Genomic DNA, 22,851 nt, shown 5'->3' on the forward strand with positions numbered 1-22,851 from the left:
ATATATATATACTATATTGTAATACCTAGTCCTTATCTCTGGTTCTCTGCTAGTCGCATTTCATCATTGAGTCAGACCCCCAACATTTCAATTAACCCCTATCTTTAGCTCAATATCAAATCAACCAAACATCATGTCGGATTTAACGTAGCCTAATCCTTTTCCAAAAACCTTATTTTATTTTTATTATGCTCTCTTAAGATCTAGACTTCTTTCCTTAAGAAATTATAATTAAGCAGACTCGACATCTCTACTGAAAATCACATATCCTTGTTTGATACAAATACTGTAAGACTAGTGAAGATTTAAATTATTTAATGTAGAAGATATGTGAGTTATATATATTTTTTTGTAACTTCTCTCTACAAAATTAGTTGATCTACTTTTAATCATGACTGAATTACTCGCGTGCTTTAATTGAGAGCTTCAATGGTTTCTTATATGCTGGACCAGAATTATTTTTGGATGGATGAATCTTCAAGATGAGTCAGCGTAGTCTTTCTTTCAAACACTAATCGATAGGAATAGGGCAATTGGATGAAGAAGTAGCTAAAAGCTTGGGGCTGGCAACCGATAGCACGCCCAATCAGTTTTCATGTCGTCCTTGTCCAAGTTACAGGGCATGCAAAAAAGGAGCTTTTAAGAGGACGAGAGCAAAAAAAGTCCTTGGATTTTTGACCTCAGGGAGAAATACGAATCTTAAGAGGAGACAGCAGAATTGATCATTTTTCGTTTTATCGAATAATGTCAGCTGAAAAGGGTTCGATTTCAGATCAGCCAATCATCAATGTTGTTATCAGATAAGAGCACTGTGTCAAACGAACTGGGATTAAATGTATATACCGTCCTTTCGTAACGATATGCTTATCTCTTCTGGACATTGGTTAAAATCTATCTGATGGCGAGCTCTAGTTTAACAAAAAAGAAAGGGAACTTGAAAAACATAAAAAAGCACCTGATAATTGCAATTCCTCGAAGGATTATATTGTCATCCGATAAGAGGACTACGCCAAATAGACTGGGATTAAATATCGTGCCTGTCTTGTGTAACATGTACTTCCCTCTATTTACTACTTGCTAAAATCGTCTTTCCTATCCCCAATCGTACCAACCATTCGAAACCGAAAACTTGTAGACAAATAACCTTGACAATTAATCCTCTGCACTATTAGCTCTACCAGTGAATAAATAAATATACTCAATAGCTCGTACAAACGTCCTTCTAAATTTAAACAATCTCTACTCCAAATCATTATCTGCAGTTCTTAGAATTCTGTAACTTATTATTTGGGTCAGCAGAGAATCCTTGAAATTGAGTAATAATGGGGGATTAAAATTTCAGTTTGAAGCAATTGAAATATTCAAATACAAGTGATTTTATTGTGTTGACATTTAAAATTTAATCAGTGAATCAATATTAGGTAGCAGAAAATAGTAAATTGTTTCAAGTGTGACATTACGTTATATTGAAAACGATTATTTTTGGAGGAAAAGGAATGGAAAATTTTTCTTGGAAAATTATTCGTTTGCAGTATTAGTAATAAGTTGAAACAAAATGGGTGGAATAGTAGTAATTGTCGGTATTAGAGATCAGTTTAGAATGAAGGAAAATAAAGTGCAGGGACTATAACTGAAAGGAATAGGGCTTTCAAAGTGAAGACGTTCTAAGGAAATAAATAGATATACAAAGACCAAATTTGTTCATCTTCGGATAACTGATGAACAATGGTAGTCATTGGCGATATGCTTATATATATGTACATATATATAGAATATAATCCCAAAAGATACTTAGTCTTAAGATATTCCATGGGCACTAAGTAATACTGAATCGATAAGTTGACTATACCAAGAGCATTACACTAAGAACGTTAATAGCTTACTCGTGGTGAAACTTAAGGGTTTTTACCATAAAACTAACTTTAAAAATATCTCTTACTCCATCCCTGATGAAATATTTAGACCACTCGATATTTTACTTTAACCAAAATCTACGATCAAATTTTCTTGCAACACTTAAGAAACCTTAAATTTGGTTAATTCTCGTAAAGACAAGAAACGAGAATGTAATCAATAAAATTCTTCCTCGATAACGTATTATTTTAATTGAATTAATTCTTATTCCAGTAAATGAAGAAAGTTATAAACGTGCACAATTTTTTAGAACGAGGGATCTTTTATAAAAGAAAGTTTTTTATTGCTGTTAAAAAACTATGACGATAAAAATATTAGATACGCACTAATATGCGTTTTATTTTTTAAGATATTTTATTGCTCGACAGACTGGCGTCAGTTGGTGCAAACTACAAGTTAACTGACGCTCCAATTTCGAGGAGAGCGATCCTCAATCGGCTAACGGTATAAATTTATATGGCATATTGAATTTGCATTAAACATTAGAAACCATGCATGCAACGTGAGAAAAAGTTTTACTCGACCAGGAATGGTAAATAATGTGAAAAGCTGTCAGCCAATATCAAAGGAAAATCCTATAAAACGAATAATGTAAATAAAGTGACCCCTCGAGTATAGCTGTACTAGCGTTTCTTGGTAAAGGGCTGAAGGTTCCCAAAGAAAAAAAAATAGTTGCAACTTTAAACGAAATCGGAGCTTTATTGTTTGCTGCTTTCAAGAAAAGGATTGTGAAAAGAAGTTTAGGATGGAATGTATTCGAGGAGGGCTTTGAAAGAATCACGACTAAGGGCCACGATAGCAATGAAAAAAATCGGAAGTACGAAATACCGGAGAAAGAAAAACAAACAGAGCAAAGGATTCAGGGAGGACAGGACGTTTCTGTCAGTAAAATGCACAGTTGGCGCTAATTAGAAAAATTGATAAAATAAAAAAAAGGCCAGTAAGCAGAGCCTTTTTCACTTTTCTTTTCCCAAGGCTACTCGACTTAATGCGGAAAAACTTGGGCTGGGATGCCGCGTTGAAAATTGGCTTTTCGCGATTGTTGGTAGCGTGACGTTATGAGGAAAACCGATGAAAAATACTTTTCCCAAGAAGAAACGAGGATTGAGATTTTCGTAGGATAACGGTTTCTCCGTGGATTCGCATCGAAATGGAAAGAAGATTGTTCTCTGAAAGTGTTCTTCAAGCTCCCATTATGAGATTCGTTGTGTTATAATGGAAAAAAGTGAATAGGATGAGAAAAGAAACTATAACAGATGATGAAAAGGTGCCTCCTCGGGGATCGAAGTTAAACAGAGGCACGATGAAAATTTAGCTTGGAGTAACTCTGATAAAACGAGGAGGCGAATAATAATTAGAGAGAAATCAGAGAATAGTGCAATAAAGCTCTGCCAAAGAAGCTTCTCCTTATATATATATTAAGAATATTAAGTGAATTAAAATTAGATGAAAACGCTTCGGTGAAGAACAGTTATGGCTTCGTTTATCAAAGGTAAGACCGTCTTAATTTTCTCCCTCGATGAAAATTTGTTAAATAGTGAAACGAAGGGGGAGAGTGGCAAAAACTGAACAGTTTGAAAAAAATATAGGATCAAACTGAATTTAGCTGTTCTGCTTTAAAGCCACAAGTATTTGGATAAAGTTATATCTTCGTCACATTTTAAAATAGTGTTTAGGTGTAAAAAAGGGTGAGTTGAAAAGATCGTCTAATTTGGATAAAAATAATGAAAGCGGTGGTGCAGAAAATCGATATGAAAAGTAATTGCAGTTTTAAGCTGGTTAGAAATAAACAGTATTGATCAGAGCCACGCTAGGGTATTGTATAGGATAGTAATATCTCAGGACGGAATGCAAGCATCGCTGAAATGGACCTAATTGAAAATAGAAAGGAAGAAAGAGAGGCACGATAGCATCCAAGAGGGTGGACAGAGCCAAACGAAAGATAATTTCTAAAGGTAAGGTGTTCGCAATTTGCTATTTTACCAGACGGCGATTCTAATAAAAGCGGCAAGCTGGAAAAAAAGAATTGGACATTTTTCCACTTTTTAACGTCACTCATGCTTCCCTCATTGAACTTGCGGCTCGGCCATTATTCCTCTAGTGGAAAAAAGAAGACGGAAAGGAAACCTGATAAAAAAAACCATGGCTATTTCTGTCCGGGGATTATAAAGCCTCGCTCGAATGGCTCTCAGCATTTTTCCACTGGTCTTCCTTACCGCTTTGACGTGAAAATTGCGAAAATATTTAATCCACTATCCAAGACCGGCAGGGTTGGACGACCCTTAAAAATGTACAATCCTCCAAATCAGGATTTTTCTCAGTTAAGATAATTTGGGAAATAGAGACAATAGTAGATTTTCTAGGTGGAGAAGTATATACATATTGTACGTTGACAGTTCAATATCAAAAGAAAGGTACGATGGATTCGTGGGAAAACTTGAACTGGGTCGAAGGCACGGAGAACAAACAGGATGTCAGCTGTAGCTTCCCTGCACTTTTTCCAATAATGCTCGAATGATTTGCGTGCAGTACGGTAACTCCGCGAAGATTTTCTCCATTCAATCGTCGCAATAGTTCTACTGCTATGTTTCTTCCAGTCCACATAGCACGTATAGTGTCAGAAATGTTCCTAAAACGTTCCCGAAATTAATTTGATACATTGGAACGTTTTAGATACCACGTGGAATAACCCACTTTTATTCTTCCTTATTCTCAAATGATTGGAAATATTAATAGAAAATGTTTCACATTTAATGACTATAATTCAGCATTTTTTAAACATTCACAACCACTCTAAAGCAAGAATATTTTTAGTTGCATGATGATTCTTAAAATAGAAACAATGGGTAATTATTTATACGTTGATGGCTAAATGTCAAAGGACTGGAACGATGGGTTCAATGCGAGAACTTATAGAAATAGGACGAAGGCTCATAGGGAACATAGGATCTCAGCTGTAGTTTTCGTGTACTATTTCCAATAAAGCTCGTGTGATTTGCGTACAGTACAGTGCTTCTCTTGAGTTTTCCTCCATTCGATTGTCGAAACAGGTCCATTGCTATGCTCCTTCCAAGACACTCCACTTCTATCCTTTCCAACTTCCGATAGCTTCGAAATATTTGGTCTAAACGTTTGTCCCGGATACCGCACTCCTTTCTACCAGTTTCCTATCTATTGAGAATACAAAACATTTTTGTATAACTTAATGATATAATTTTTAAGTCAATCTTGTTAAGTACAAAGTCCTATAAAACTGAATTGTAACATTTATATAGTTTACATTATGATAAATTTCAAAAAAACCTAATCTCTTTTCTTAAACAGTGTTTCTTTTTTTTTTGTTTTTTTCAAAGAAATAGTCATTATTTGACTAATATCTTTGTTCAGTTACATGCCGCATTTTGTGGAATTAACAAAGAATCATATATTTATACAAATTATACAGATAGCAGAATTCGTTGACTCACAGAGGAATTATTGTGGCGTCAATAAGCGACTTTTACTTTGATGGCGTTAAAAAGAAGTAGCGTGAGAGACGAGAATTGGGAGATGGTTCTTTGAGGCTGGAATATTCACGTAATTCTCAAGAGTACACTGCATAGCAGAACCCCTTTTTGCGCCAATTTCTCTTTCAAAGGATTAACGAGGAAACCACATCCTCAATCCTGCAAGCTGATGCGTCATCGTTCTATGGAAGTTGCGCATTCCCGATTGATTAATTATTCAATTTGTAAAGTTTTCGCATTTTTTAAAAATTAATTAACCCATGAGAACACGTAATATCAATACACTTACCGTATCGAATTATTTATCTATAACTTTCACCTAGGGTAACTAAATATTATATACGTATTCTAGTCAAATAAATTCATCCAACTTGTAAAAATGTGAATAGAAAATAAGAATAATCAAATTTTTCTGCAAGAATAATTTTGGATTTTATTGTGCTTCAAAGTTGTATTTTGGACAGGTCAATAGGATTTTAGAGTTGGCATGTGGTATTAAAGGTATATTCAATAAGCTTCTAGATCCGATAGATGTACTTTTTATTAAACTAGATTACATTACTTTTAAAACCTCAACAAATTAATGACCATGTTTATGTACCAATACACTTTAGGTATATGCTCCAGTTATAAACCTCGTTTATCCCATTTCCACGTACTTCCATTCCGAATGAATAAATAAGCGAATTAACGATTTTGTGGGAGACACATTAACTCGTAGGAGTATTAGCATTATTAGATGGGATTACAATACACTGATGATGTGCATATTATACATTTTTAGATGATGATATACATATATACGCTATGGGCATCGATGTATCGCGCTATATACTTATTATAACTATAAACGCATATTATAGATCATATTATACGTTGGGAAGAGTTTTATTAATGTTAGTATTTTACAGTTCTAGCCGCGATATGTGCTTGTGAATCGAACCTGCTTACACGTTAGAACGTAGAGCAATTAGATGTTGTCCAATTTTTGCAGACTTTTTTACATCGTACGGAATGTACCTATGTTCTAGGCAGGCCTTCAACGGAAGAATCTATTCGGTTAATATTCGTAAATAATGATGGGCTCATCCATGGTAAGTCTGTAGAAGGCTGTGCATACGCACACACATGTACATAAGAATATTCAATAATGCATCCGTGCTTGTCCGTGTACCGTTCCTCATTTTTACGCAGCTTTCACCCAAATCGTGTCACTTTTTCCACGATCCAAGGAAAACTCATTTTATTAATCAGAAACAATTCGATCGATATGCTTTTATTTAAACAAAGGAACGCCTAACGTCACTCTCTTTATTTTCACTGTACACTTATTACTTGAATATTTGTAATTCAATTTTATGTAAGCAATTTTTTTATGCAAAAATATAACAAACACTGTACTATTATTCCAAATTTTCTCACTGTTTTAAACCGTGCTCGTAATTTTATTTATATTTGCAAAATTCATGTTCGATTTGCCTCCTTATTATTGTGGTGTGAAGCGGGTCTCTATAATTAAATTAATTTTTATTAAATTTACAACAAAATTTTACTGGGCACAGCTTCTCTTATCTCATATATTATTATGATTGACAAACTCTCCTCCATAGGTACTTATCTTCTTTAATTATTTTTACGTCAGTTTCGCGATAACTTTTTATAACTCCTTGCATTTCACTCACAAAAACTCTAAACATTCAGAAACCGGATTAAGATGATTAAAAGTAATTTCCTGGTTCCAGGGCAAAATGATGTCACTATAACTTTAATTATACACCTAGTAGGGTAAACTCTCTGATGAGCTCGACAAACGAAGTGAATCTGACTTTTAAAAGTTCTTTAGTTACCATACTATAGATTTTCATCTCAACTTCCGAATGAAGCACTAAGTCGATGGTATTTAATTGTAGCTGTACAATTACTTAAATCATTTTAATAATTTAAAGTTACTATTAAGAAATATATTCTATTATCAACCAATCATATGTAATTTTCTCCACTTACTGATCGATTTGCAGTAATAAAAAACAGAGGAAACTAAATTGAATAAAGAATTCGATAGATACAGAGAATTCCAATAAATCTCATTCTTTTTTTAATTGAATAAGCTTGTGGAATGCATTTACAGTAAATGGAACTTTTTGTTGATGAGCTATTTTATATCTGGCGGAAATCTATTTCTATCAGTAAAGACTTTCATCTCCTACTCAAATAAGCACTTTGGCTTGTAGGAATTGAACGTTTGGAGTAATAAACAGAAAGGGAGATAAAGGAGGAAGCAAATGGTATAAAGCAGTAAACTGGTTTAACGTTCAACCCTTTCGAATCCTGTCCCTTTTGCTACGGCAAAGCATGGAATGTGACGAAGGGAGATGAAAGTTTTAGGATCAGGAGATTCAGTCTGACATGTTTGCCCGTTTCCACAGGGAGGGCCAATCTTTATTCGTGCGAACATTCCACTGTATACACGAACGTCTTGAATCGTAACTTGTTGAGAATTACACCCGCGGAGAATACATAAAACACGCACATAGCCTTTGATATACGCTTCTATGTGTAATAGGGAAAAGATCCACACGAAAAACCTTATTTGCATCTGCAAATAAGCTTTTCTCTATTTCCAATTTTTCGTGGCTGTGAATATCGTATTCTTTTTAACCATTTTATCGTTTTTACTTTCATACCATTTCTCTTTGGAAATTTATGTAAAGCCAAGCTGCCACCACCTCAAAGATCTATTTAAAAATATTTTCTAATACGGTGCAGAGATTATGCTAAAATTTCATCGGATTATCGGGACCGAAGACTAACGGGATTATGAATATGTAACGTGTGTGGAGCTTTAATGGAATATTTCATGAATATTTTGCACAATTAATCTAAATTATGTGTACGAGCACAATCTTGCAATAAAGCATTATATAACACAAATTTAGTCAATTGAAAAATATATAAGATAACCTTTTTTACTACATATTATATCTATTGGCTTATAGGAAAAGCAACGAGATAGGGAAAAAAGTCTGTAATAAAAGTTACTTAGGTTTCATGGGGGACAATAAGGCAATGTTATTGGTTATGATCTTCAATGATCATTTGAACGTCATACGAAGATAATCTTAAGTTTATTTGACAACATCCCCCTATTTTATCACGTATTCTTACAAATTGTTCCAAGAGTTTTCCAAATATTAATTTATCATTTCATCCGGTCCATTCACTAGAAATATTTATTTAAAATTACATAATACTGTGTGGATTCGGCTGAAATAGTGTGTGCTCGCTAAGCACATACGTGCGTATAGTCACTTACCTATATATGTACTATTCGAAATCTACGTATCTAATAAACGACTAGATGAGATGATACATTGGGTGCATGCAGCCCGCAGTCAACTGTTGAGTGAGCAGTGTATGTTATTGGCTATTACTTTTAGATCGTATAATTTTATCCAATAGACGTAGGAGTTTAACAAGAATTACTCAACACACAGTTCCGCAACTATTATCTGGGCTGAATGCATCCATTCATAGTTCTTTTTCATAGCACTTGAGATACTATATAAGAATATAAAAAATTAAGACACAAAAGGTTCTATTTATAAAGTTCATGATCATCTTTATTTGACTTTCAAATGACCTTTCAAGTCATAACTAATGACATCATCTTATGTCTTCTCGAAACCCTATAACTTTCATTCCGCACTTTTTCCCTGTCTTTATTTTTCTACAAGATAATAAATACTATTTAATTGGATTACTCTATATAGTATTGAAAAGTTTGATAACGATACAAAGTATATTTGTGTGGTAGTATGACTAATTAGAGACGAACGTGATCAAATATCTCTTGTTTTGGAGAATAGCATTGCTAAGGTAATTTTATTTACAATTAATGTCAACTTACTTGCGAGAGAAAGGCATTTAAAAAGTAATAATAACTTTAGGTTTGTAAAAGATAGCAAAAACGACGTTATAAATTAAAATGAAAGGTGAATGGTCTTAAACCAATTGTGCGTATTATTTGGGAGGTTTAATTGCCTTGGTTAAAAGCCTATATACTATAATAGTATATGTATATTATACGCGTATGATGAAATGTACGTGAAGCTCTGCGATAAATTGCAGCGAATTTCTCTTCTCTTGGTCCTTTTAGTTATATTTTGACTAGCTCGTATATACGAGTAGTTGGTATTTTCACTTGAAAAATTGTCTCTCTGTGTGTGTATTAATTAATTTATCATAATATTGACCAATTATTGATTGGTTGACTACAAAAATAATTCAATAGCTTACACATATTTTCCAAGAAGACATAATTTCGTCGAAAGCATTAAATAGTTGTTTGACAATTAACAAGAAGATATATATGTATATATATATATATATATGATATACCATTAATTATACTTAGCCTTGCACATAACACATGCTTGACTGAGCTTGTATAAAATAGGGGATGCAAAAAATCACTTCAATTTAACTCTCTTTCCCAGAGCTATTTACCAAACTAGACACATTTTTGCGGCAGCAATTCTACCATTGTATCAGTAGCATAGATATTGATGTACCACGGGAGATGTAAACACATTTTTCTTGATTACCTCTCTTCTCTAGAGATCGAAGGAATTTAACCTAATTGGTCTGGAGTATTTTATGCTGCCCTATAATTATTTATAGTAATATTACTGGTAACACATAAATAAACTAATTGTCCAATATGTATAGTGATTGAGTCATCGTCTCTTTAACATTTTTTCTTATTCATATTTACCACAAACAGACTACATGAGTGTTTAATTAAAGATACTTCGATATCAATTAACATTTCAGATTAAAATTCGTATATAGATATAAATATTTATTACTTTCTAGTGTGTATAGTGGCAAAGATTTTTTGTTTTCTGGAAAAGCAATTAATATTTTATTGTTGATGGAAGGAGAAAAAAGGAAGATAAAAAAGAGGGAGAAAAAATGGGTGTGGGTGAAATTTTGTTGGCATATGTAGCCTGTTGAGGTGGTTGAGCTGGGTCGGGGAGTTGGAATATTACTACTGTATAGAGCAGAATATCGGACAGTCTCGCGTGTACCTGCTGAGTACATAAAGCCATTCGTATTCTCGATGATATATCTCGCATAGATACGAGTGAGTTTTTGAGTCAGAGCGAAAGACCGATTTACACATGTCACGGTACTGAGCGACCAGTTAACCGCGTAACTATATTCGAACTGCATGGACTTATTATCATGGAATATTTCACACAAACAAACACACATCCTTTACCAGTCGAATGTGAGAACTTCACTTTTGTTCCAGTACTATCATTGTTTGATTCTCCGCACGTTTCAGCGATACAAGTAGCTTCCAACTTCTCCTTCGCGAGGAAAACTTTACTTCCTGAATAAGTCGCGCTAGCAACTCCAATAAATATAGCAATAACTAAATGTACATAAGACCCAGTTAGAATCGACGATTTATCGTTGCTCAATATTTTTACCGAGTTTTTATTCGATTATCTGAATTTTCCATAGCTATAACATTTCAATTTTTTCACAATTTTATTTCCTAGAGTTAAAATCAAGAAATAAACCACTACTTTCTCGACAGCAAGTAATTAAAAAAATCCCTCGAGACTAGTAATCATTTTTGATTGAAGATTGATTTAAACTTTTATATAGTTTAATTGGTGAGATATTTCATACTAGTTTAAAAGGCTTAGCAACGACAGTAGATGGAACATGGAACCTCTCCACCGTGACCAACTTTCATTCAGGTTTTCTATCCTGGCCAACTTGCTCACGTTTCGCCGATAAAACTACCCCCAAATACTTATACTGGATCCGATCACTTTGTTTCACAGCTTTCGTTAACTAAGCAGAAATGAGTTTCGTTAAAATTTATGATTTTTTTACTCAATATTGATATCAAAATTTTTACTCAGTTATGCAGATTTCCTACAACAGTGAATACATATTTCAGCCATTTTGTGCTCCACTAGGAATTTCGTACGAATTGGAAAGGCTCAGCAACGACAGTAGATGCAAACTCTCTACCGTGGCCAACTTTCATTCAGGTTTTCCATCGTTGTCAATTTGCTCATGTTTCGCTAATAAAATTGCCCTCCAATACTTACTGGACCCGGCCACTTTGTTTCAAAGACTTCGTTAACCAACGTGTGCTAGATCCGACTGATCGAGTTATATCATTGCCACCAAAATACTTTCCCAGTTTACCCCTCCCCCCCCCCCTCATATAACATATATCTTTTCCTTTGAAGACCGAAGGATGAAATTTCGCTCAATATCTTATTTTTCATTCACGTTGCCTGGCAACCCTTATCACGATTAGACAGCGAATAACGAAAGCAAAATGTCGATAAAATGTCAGCTTATCTTTTCCATTCGGAACGAAAAAACAAGTAGGCTTGCTTGCTTTTTAGCTAAATTGCCTTACATCTGTAATTCAAATCTTTCGCAACGATCTAAAGCAAAGATTTCAATTCATCGCAAGTCTGTTGCGATTATAGTGAATTCTAACAAGATCATTAATTGAATTAGAGTGAAAATTTGTGTATTTTCGAGTAGTAGAAAAGGAGAACAAAACTCAACCATTTATATTTATCATTTCGCATAAATCCTTTTCAGCGTTGAGTGGAAAATACAAATATTTGTCACGGTTTCAGTAGTATAACCACGAAATTATTCCTACCCGTGCAAAAAGGGCGAGATGCGATGTAGAGGGGTGAGACAGGGGACGAAAATAAGAAAACCGTATCAAAAATATATACAAGGGGTAAAACGCGAGAGTTCAATAAATAGAAAAGAAAAGATGTAAGGATTTTGAAGATACAAAAGACAGTATTTTCTTCTCTTGCCCTTTCTCTCTCTCTCTCCCTCTCTATCTGACAAGGAAGAATAACCCGTTGAAGCTCTCTATCGGTTTGTCCACTCGTGCACATGAAGGACTCACGCGCTATTTTTTTATTATGCTTGCAAGATCTTATGGTGGCACAAGTGAGAAAAGTACAAAAAATAAAAAAGAAGAATTGAAGAAAAATATTAATTGATAAAAAAGTGATATCATGTTTCAAATGCAACAAAATTCACTTTTCCAATCTGTTTAAACAAGATTATTTAATTTATATGACAATAAATGCTGACACCAGTCAACGATTGGCTACGAAAATGATTTTTTCCTAACCTAGTCTGACATTCTCAACTATCGCACGATATTCGACCAAAGGTATATACAATTCTTAAAATTCATCCGGCGACAGGTGTTAAGTTTATTGTCTGAAACAGAGTTATAAAAAGAGAATAATTTGTTTGCAGAGTAACGTATAAAATGCACTTGTAAATAAAAATTAAAAAAGGTCAACATTGCACGATGTAAACATGTTGAGATTTCTCCTGCAGAGTATGAAAGCACGCGCGAGCGCTAAAATTAGCAGGATGATAATCGGCGGCAGAAACAAGCTATACTACTGTAGTACACGGACATATATGCGTATAGGTATGGAGGGGCAAAGTTAAATGAGAGAGTGGGGAGTGGGAGATTGGAGAAATTCGCTTTGGTAGAAAAGTGCTAATAATGAGCGAATGATTTGTCTGGTGGGATGGGGGTTGGGGGAGGGAGAGGAGGGCGATAGGGGAAAGAGGACAGAGGTGAGTGGATAGGTAAATAATGGAAAGAGAGAGAGAGAGAGATGGTGGAGAGGGGAAAAAGAGGAGAAATGGCAAAACTGAGATTTTGCGCGGGGAAAATACGTGGCTGCCAGGTATTGATTGTCGGTTGGCTGGCGGAGGGAGCGCAGCAGGCACCGGCGCGCCTGTGCTTTGCTGAGCGTTCACGCAGAGCGGTGCCTTGGCTTCGAGGGGGAGTAGAGGGGTGAGCGCGAAGGGTGAGAAGAGTGGGCAAATGAGAGGAGAGAAGGGATGAAACATCGGAGACTCCTGCTTTGCCAGCAAGCCAACTCTCTTCTCTCCAGCAGCGGCGCGTCCAGTCTTCCCGTAGGCTCTCGGCAAGCCGGTATCCGTCTGTCTCTCCTCGGCGACGAGACCTCCGAGCAAACGATATTTCCTTCTATTATTGCTGGCGATACCCGTGTACATCCAGGAACGCGAAAACGACCTCGAAACGGACGTCCCATTCAAGAAAACGCGCTCGGACATTCCTGGAACATTCCTCGAACATTCCCAGGACGTTCCGGCTTAATTTCGCTTTACACGATCTATTCAAACGCGCTTTTCGTCGTCGTCTCTCTCTCTCTCTCTCTCTCCCTGCTACCTTTGAATTTTTTCGTCTTGGGAGCTCTCTCACAGGTGGCCACATGTCGTGCACGCGCGCTATCCTACCAAGCGACCACGCCAGGAAACCAGGAACAGTCTGTCCTCCCCTCCAGCTCGAGCCTGACCGCTACGCGAGGCAACGCTGAATCGACGAAAAAATAAAAAAAGTCATCGTCGAATACCTCTTGGTTTTTTTCCAACTTGCTAATTTTCAGCCGACGATTGGCTGAATATTGCAGCCCGGCGAATTCTGATTTCCCATTCGAGCACTATCAGTGTCACCACCCCCTCGTAGCCAGGAGTGTTAGCGTCGTTCGCGTACCTGAAATCGAACGGCTAAAGCTATCCTTGGCCCTATCCTCGATCCCACGAAACGAGAAGTCTTCGGACTATTTTCATTTGGAGAGTGTCGAAGGGTTGATTTCCATTGACGGTTCGAGGGTGGAAAATTGGATTTGGTTATATTTGAGAGAAATCAGGTCAACGAAGGTGGATGAGGAATGAATTTTCTGGTTAAGGTCGACTAGATTGGTTTGAAATAGAGAAAGAAGGAATGAAGACGATCTAGTAAAAAAAGAAAAAAAAAAGGTGAAGCGAATAAATTACAAGGCTGTAACGCGCCCGCGAGAGAGAGAGATAGGAATATCGGTAAATACCGAAATACCACGGCCGTCGGGTCGTGCACCCCTTAAGTAGGCGGCAGTGAACCCTTAAGTCCGCTGGAGCTTGTGCCGATACCGATGACGAGCCTACCGACGACCGCCTAAAATCTGTCATCAACGATCTTCCAGTAGAGTATATTTTTTTCTACTCGCTTCTCACAAAAGGAGCGAGAGAAGCTTCTACAAACTTTGCAAGCTCACTTGTTAACCATCACTCGCACTGACTAAAGCATCGAGCTTTTCAACAATACCTTTAAATAAGAAAAGAATAATATTTCTATAAATGCTATACGAGTATTAATGTAATAATAATACGAAGAAAAATTAAAAGAGTCGTCAGATCTCTAAGGAACGTTGACAATTCAGAGTATATATATTTTCGTGATATTGAGCTAAGACTCAAATGGGATTAGATTAACGATGAAAAACTAGTGGGAGTATCGCTCACTAGGAATAAAGGCAAAAATAAATCAATATTTATTAAGGAAAATCGATCCCGAGGGTGACGGTCTGAAAGGATAGAAACACTCAAGTTTTTAGCTTATTTCGTATGCCGATCGTGTCCTATCGACAAGCCGGCAGCATGTACGACGGAGGCATGGCCACAGAACGCCAGGTAAAATTATTATCTTTATCAGATATAAGTATGCCATTCTCCTTATTCTTCGTCGATTATTAACCATATACTATTGCACATTAATGCACCGATATAAAGCCACTTCTTGTCCTTCGCGCGATGCAGGCTAATATCATAAATAACTTTGAGTAAAACTGATCTACAATGGGGCTTTATTATTCGTATAATAGATTATTATATTTTATGGTAAAAAAAATCATTAAATTTGCTCAAATTTATTACTGATATCTCGACTCGCAAAAAGGACATAAATTAGAAAAAGGGAGATGAAAGAGGAATGTGTTAAGTTCACTCTTAAATATACGTTATTACGAGATGGGATAAAAAAATAAGACAGAAAGAAAAATATAGATTTTCTTCTCACCACGTCTAATATATTTATTTCAAACATTTCTGCAAATGCTTATATGTATGCAGAAAATAGATCCATTAATTATACTATCAATAATTTCCGGGGAATAAATGATTGGAATTAAATTTACATTATAGACTAAAATTTTTCTTGGAAATTATTATGAAAATGTTAAATTATTGATATGCTATTACGATACAATATTAGTTTTATGTGACAAATATTAGATGAGCAAGCTTTCTTTAAAGCGTAAGAGACATTTCGTTAAGCATTGCAATAGAAAATTTATATAGATATAGTGCATCCAGCGTGCACGAACCACAATGAGTCCTTTGAGGGAAAGGCGCTTTTGGATTAATACAAACTTTAAACAGGGTGGAGCCACAAAACGCAAACCGAGTACCATGTACCATTTAATAGCCTCATCTTTCGCCTCTTGACACCAATATTTTTTTAATTAAACCCCTCTCTTCCTTATCCGTTCTAACTTAATTATGTGCATCATAATTTTACGCTCTGCTCCAAAAATCCAACATTATCAAAATTTAACATATAAATCCATGCGATATTAATAAAAATATTTCTGTATATCAGTTTTTGATTTAATATTTTTTCTGATAAACAATAACAATTTAGAGTAATAATGGATACTTTGGATTACTTTAGTTATAAAGACCGTTCGTCGAGAATTTTATGATCTCTCATTGAAACGTGCGGCTCGTGAGTGAAGCAACAAATTAAAACGAGGCCATCAATCTTGAGATTGGTTTAAATCCGATGCAATGTGGCAAATCCTCGTGAGAACAGGTTGAACGGGAAATATCTGGTTTCTTTGCTTTGTCTTTTTAGCAGAAATCACTGTGCAGTTTTGCTTTTTAACACCCTACAATCGCTATTTTTCCACATTGAGATCAAAGCCATTCAAGAAACATAAGAAAAACTAAATTTGCTCTTTTATCGCACCTACACTTTAAAATTTGTTAGTAAAATTACAATGACAATTATAGCTTACCTAATAATAGACGATTTTCGTTGTAATTCTACAACTATTTTCTACAGTGTTCAATTATTTTCGTATATTTCTAAAATCAATTTTTTCCTTTTTTATCAAGTTTAACAATTATCTTTATTTAATTAAACGAACAACAATTTAATATATCATGGAAGGAACTATTTCTGTATATTATTTTGCTCAATCAAATAATTTTTACATCACAATGTTAAGTTTCTGTTATTCGATAATAATGCTGACTTGCAGATACATTTTGTCTATTTTAAAATTAAAATTCACCCAGAAATCTCATTTCTGCTGTAGACGTAGAACAAGAAAATGTGTATTTTTGCGGAATATGCAACTAATTTACTCGCACAGAATTATAACGTGGTTCGCTTATGCTTTACGGCTCTTCGTGAATCCTCCTAAAAAAAGTTTTATCATAAAATTGTTTAATCCGTCGTGAATTAATGAAATTTATGCTTTTTGAACCGCTGTTAACCTACTTTTTGTTAGAATTTTAACTGTATCGAAATCCGTCAGATCTTGAGTCACGTACTATATCCCAATGGACAAAACTGTTACTCTCCCGTATCAAGATTTAAGATATCGAACCGTAAGACCTTAAACTTCGCACATATCTATTTTGAGCTTACCCACAACAGCTACTCAATTACTCGACGTTTCCCTACTTTTATTCTCTTTCGCTTTCTCTCGGGAAAATTCCGCACGATATTACAGAACATCTTAAAAAGTTTTTTCAATTATTAGGTGAGCTGCAGGGGAATATCCGCATGATAATTCAAACTGGAATAAAAGAAGAGTGAATTGGTTGAAGGAAAATTGTGCTGCCATATGCGTTTTTGAGGGCGTAAAAGCCTAAGGCGTAATATGCAGATCGAAATACCGTAGGAATTATACAGGAGAGCCGTGAATTTTTTAGTTTCGCGAAGCTGTGCATTAAAAATTTAATATAAAACATTCGTTTGGTAAAAATGACAAATTCCCAGTCGTAACTGTTAATTTAAAAATAAATAATATACGTGGTATACGCGCTAATAAAAAATTATTTCGTTCTAAAATAACGTATATTTTAAAAGCAAAATAAATAACAATTAACGAAAGGTCAAAGTTTATCAAGAGCTTTTGCGTTGAATCAGGCAATAAATTTTCTATTTTTACTGGAACCTCTTTTGTAGCTGTTACACATTATTGTTATAAACGTGAAACAATGCTGCTATTAGCACTACAAATATTTTATAGATTCTCGTATTTTATTATTGATAGAATTAAGTCAACGTATCTTTGAAAATGAAAAATAATTTATGAATAATTTTAGGCGAATATGTGACAAGCGCGAATTAGTATTTATCTTTTAAGCTCAGGATAATCGGAGATACCGTTTATCTTCGAACGATAAGTGATGGGATAAATGAATTAGCTAATTCTTTTTTTGTTCATGCATCGCGATCCAGGTATAAAAAGCTCTGGATTTTCTTTGACACGGCAGAAAGATGTTGAAACAGGGTGGGGGTGAAATAGGAGTTGGGTGGGCGAAGAAGAAGGAGGAAGAAGAAGAAGAAGAAGAAGAAGGGAATGTGGTGGCGATAGGCAGTTACCCCGAGGCTGAAAATCCTCCCTAAAACGAGAGGGCTCGAGGGGTTGAAGGTGAGCGCTGAGTGCGATGGAAGAGAGTACACACGACCCAAGCATCAAATGAGCCCAGGCTTTAAAGTAATGCCTATCAAAATTTCGCTTTACCCTCCTCTAACACTATAACTATATTATTCAACAATTATTCTTATCCTAAAATATTTTACGCTCTTATCATTTCAAAATAAATAGGAGAGTGATAAAAATAAGGATGGGGATATTTTTAAATGTTTCTGAAGCCTTCGTGTGTGGAAATTTGTATAATCATTAAACGATAATTACTCAGTGCGATATAATAGGTGGACTGTCTTGTCCTCTGTGTAAATTACAATAAGCTGAGACTAATTAGTCTCTTAATTGCTTTACTCGGCCTATTCCGCATTCAAAGCATATGTAGGTATAATGTTTATGCCATTCCTCTCTGGTTTATCTGTAAAGATCTGAAAACGGTTCTGTAAAATTATGCAGGACTACTGGGCAGAATCACCGATCGTTAGCACACTCTTTTATTGCATACATATAGCGTCGGAAACATTCCTAAAATGTTCACGGACTGAATTTGACACGTTGGAATGTTTCAGAAACATTTTTGACACTATATATATATGTGTGTGTGCTCTATTTAAATTATTATGTTCTAATTTCCTGTGACTCTGATTTTCTTTCCTGATTTCCGAAGGTACCGTGCTGAATGCACAGCCCGACCCTGCTACCCCCACATTTATTTACATTTAGTACCAGAATATTTATGAAAAAAAAATTAAGGTCCCCTGCTACGTTAATAATATCATAATGAGTCATGAAACGCATATAGAGTAAAGTTGGTAGATTTTTAGGGAAAGCTAGGAGTGGAATTTACGAGGGAAGCAAAAAAGACGAGCTGGGTTTATCTAACAAACCATCGCTTGATATAGAAAATTCGCTACTCTACCTGTGTGTATTTTCTACTTTCGTGAGTCTATAAAGAAGATCATTCGGTTTTATGAATAATTCATCGTCACATCGGAAATATGGCACGTGCTACATCCATAACTCAAATGCTACACCACGTGAACGATATTTTAATCAGTTTTATATATTTACCATATCCGATCCGTCCTTCAGGACCATTTCCTTAGGGTTATCATAAATTATAAAAGAATCTCGCAATGACGTTGTACCAATTAAACTCAAACTGCAAATTAACATCGTGCCTTTGACTTTAGCTTCAGGATTGCTGATGTACAACGAAATTTTAATGAATCCTGACATAAAAATATGTAGAATTAATATTTGATCAGATATCGCATTTGAAATATTGTTATCCTTTTCCAGTTTTAAGCTGTAATTATCCAATTTCGTGGAAATGAAGTGATTAGGTTGTTTGTGAAATAGCGGAAGACACGAGTTCTCAGAAGACTTTACGGTTCATTCGCACGTTCGTAAACCTTGACTGAATCTTTCAGCATTTTACAATCCACCTTTCCACCGACTAAATTATCGACACTTTAAATCGTTCCAGTCTCGCTACCATGTCTCAGCGGATAAATTGCACGTAAAATAGCGCTGACGTAAGCCGGATCTACTAAATACATTGAAATTTGTCAGCAAGATCAGTCTTTTCGCCAGATATCATCGATATTTTACTCTTGCAAATTTACTCTCTTGGGGTTGAAAATAATATTGAGAATAAAAATGCTATAAGCTTAAAACCCAACTGGAGCAACGTGGAATTTTTCAGGGAAAGACCGGCGAGCTTTGTCATTCTCCGTAAACTCTTGGAATGCGTTACGTAAAAAATTATGTATTTTTTTTAAGGAAATGCTTGCTTAAAGCGGCGATTTATATATACTTCCGGTTATGTCGAGCGAGAATGGTCGCTTGTGTGCCGGAAGAATCTTTATTGGCATTCCAGTGACTCGACTGGAATAACTGTCGACCATTAATAATGAGAGAAGCGTGTTACTCTGGCACAATGTAATTTCTCTAAGGTAGATCGCTAGCCAGTAAAAACTCTCAAGTGAACTCGTAACTAAACATTTACCTTCAATTTTATCCTACGTTTCTTTATTTATGCCTCCAATCTCCACCAATTTCCCTTTACAATTTAATACATCACTTATTTAATGCTATACTAAAATTTATGTAAGGGAAACTCTTGTATCACTTTTTAATCTGGGTTTTAATCAAACATTTTCTAAGGTCTCTGAAATATTCACTTGGGTCGTTCCTGTACAGTTTAGTAATATACTACTATATATAGCAAAGTATCAAGAATTTATAAGTCTAAATAGATTTTTAATTGAGACTTAAAAATATAATCATTTGTACTATTTGCAATTGTCCGAATGTAAATAATTCAGCATCCATCAGGTGTATTCAATTTTCAAATCTTTCATTCATTCGACGTTACTTTCGCTTTCCATCCATATTGAGCATCAGTTTCTCTTATCCATATTGTATACAAAATTTACAATTGTTCAAAATGAATAAAGCATGACGCGAACTGCTAAATTAAATAACTTTAATTGGGAAATGGTCTTCAGATCGGTCCAACACGCCTGAAAACTTGTTCATTCAGCTTTGAGTACTCCAGTTACAAGTAGGAGCAATTTGCATGGAGTATAGTAACACAAACAATTACATTACTGGTAGAATGCAGGGAATCTAATGGGCTCGATCTATTAAATCCTTTTTTAATGGCTAACCTTTCTATATACTGAAATTGGTGTGCGAAGCTTAAACAATATACGCCTTAAATTCATACAAAAATCCGAATCGTACACACTATTCATATAATTATAATATAATTAAAGTAATTGAAATGGTATAACATTATGCAATGCATATAAATTTAATTAAGGAATAATCTTTCTGCATATTAAATGCTCCTATTCTTTGTAAACTTAATATTGCTCAGAGTAATAGGAAAAGGAAAGTAATGAAACGTTTCGCTAAACATTTTGTGATACTATATATATTACATGCTTTAAACTCTGTTGGCACGAAGAACAAAGATTTTAATAATATTCTTCGAAGCATTCAAACGTGATATAATTTTTTTTTCTTCGAAACGTCAAATAGTGTACGTTCATTAAAAGTGAAATTAAAAAAAACTTGCCAAGTCTTATCAAATATATATATATAAAGAGGGAAGGAAAGAGAGAGCTAGAAGTACGTTTGTTTCGCGATATTTTGATTGTATTAAAATTGTCACAGTATTATGTTACAAATCAACGTATCAGAGTAATAAGAAATTTAATATCGCGTGCGATTATTAAGTAGTATGGAGTTCGGTGTTGGAAAGAGGCGTTGAGCGGAATGAAGAATTTAATGGAATTATTGAGGAGAATTGCAGCTGCATGGTGAACGTTCAGCTGCGGCAAGTGCAGTCTTCGAGGCATACCTACGGAATCGGCCGGAATCCAATCACGGATAAACGGATTACGTTAACCCGGCCTGCTTTATGTTTGTTGTCGTAGCAACATTGTTAACCGGAACGGGTCATACGATGGGCAAGCATCAAACTTCACCAACCGATGAATTCATTTCGCAGTCAAGGCCATCCAAACCATGCAAAAAAAAGCTAAAGTTATATCCTTCCTCTCCAAACCTACCTTCACCCTCTCTACTTTTAGATTAAAAAACTCGTTACCGGACCAAATTATACGCTTCCAGAATCCCAGCTCGCTGTGGGACCTGCAAATTTCATTTTCCTGTGACCTTAATCTCCCCAAAAATCGTTTATCCAAGCCTTTTCTTTTGCTTTTACAAAATATTGAGTTCACGATATAGAGTATTTGCACTAGATTAATTATTCATTTTGCTTTCAAAAGTTTTTTTATTTAAAATATTACATATTTTTTTAAATACATAATTGAAATTTATTATTAAATTAAACAAAATAATTTGTAGACTATTTTTGTTGCATCATACAGTAACATGATATAATATTACTTGTAACTGAATAATTTTACTCGATTAATTTGCTTAAACTTTATTAGCTGTTTCTCATTCACAAGATAGTAGTACAATGAATATTCCGGTTCGAGGAGGTCACTGTTACTCCTATCTGATAAACACGCATGCACGCTTACATATATATAATATATATATATATATATATACGGAGAGAGAGAGAGAGAGAGAGAGAGAGTTGTTTACAAGTCGTGTAGCGGGTTGGTAATGCATTTATGTCCTGGACGATAAAGCGAGGTGCAAGGAAAGGAAAGGGAACATTTAGAACGAGAGAAAGAGAGAGAGAGAGAGACCCAAATTTGTTTATCCGAGAAATTTTTGCTCATCCCACTCACACAATTCGGGACTTTTCTTTTCTACGGTCGAATTAACCCTAAAACTAGATCCTAGCTGTGGACCTTCTCAACTATAAATCTTTTTATCCATGATGAAATTCATAGTCTGCTCAGCCTGAATTCCTATTTTGTCGTTCTATGGCTCCCCTAGCCCCCTTCCTACCAGCTTCTAACACCTCCCTCCCCCTTCTTCCGCACCAAACCATTACATTTTCTTCAAACTCACCCACATATATCTATAGCTTTATCGCTATGGTACTGAAGTGTTTTGCTGGTATAACACTAAAACTGTATCTATATAATAAAATTTTAGCAGGAATTGAAAAAGAAAGATACAGCACAGTTATGGCTTTTCCGGTGCATATTATTAGCTCTCTGCGATCACAGACGTAGCTTTAATTTTAGTTTCTTTTCATCTGCATGCTTCAAGAAACTACAGCTGTACCTCTTGGGCATATCCAGTGTAATATATGTGTGTGTGTGTGTGTGTGTCAATAGAATATATTCAACGTAAACTTATTAATAAAATTGATTCGCAAAATTTGCTAATAT

The 22,851-nt window shown here is 35.1% G+C and overlaps 1 protein-coding gene across 3 annotated transcripts in view; it reads left to right on the forward strand.

Annotated features, from left to right (window-relative positions):
- The window catches only part of alpha-Catr (alpha-catenin related), a 56,532-nt gene that overhangs the window by 5,495 nt on the left and 28,186 nt on the right, over window positions 1-22,851 (forward strand). Inside the window, exon 1 of one of the 3 annotated variants that reach the window (XM_066724887.1) lies at window positions 13,456-14,987. The exons of the other annotated variants lie outside the window; for them this stretch is intronic. Within the exon in view, the coding sequence (XP_066580984.1) occupies window positions 14,922-14,987 (66 nt within the window). The 5' untranslated portion in view covers window positions 13,456-14,921. Of the gene's footprint in view, window positions 1-13,455; window positions 14,988-22,851 lie in introns of those variants that run through there. 3 annotated transcript variants of the gene reach the window in all.

Source organism: Prorops nasuta, unplaced genomic scaffold (genome assembly GCF_024137725.1).
Source record: "Prorops nasuta isolate Cenicafe-Biocafe unplaced genomic scaffold, Cenicafe_Pnas_1.2 PNAS00003, whole genome shotgun sequence".
NCBI lineage: Eukaryota > Metazoa > Arthropoda > Insecta > Hymenoptera > Bethylidae > Prorops > Prorops nasuta.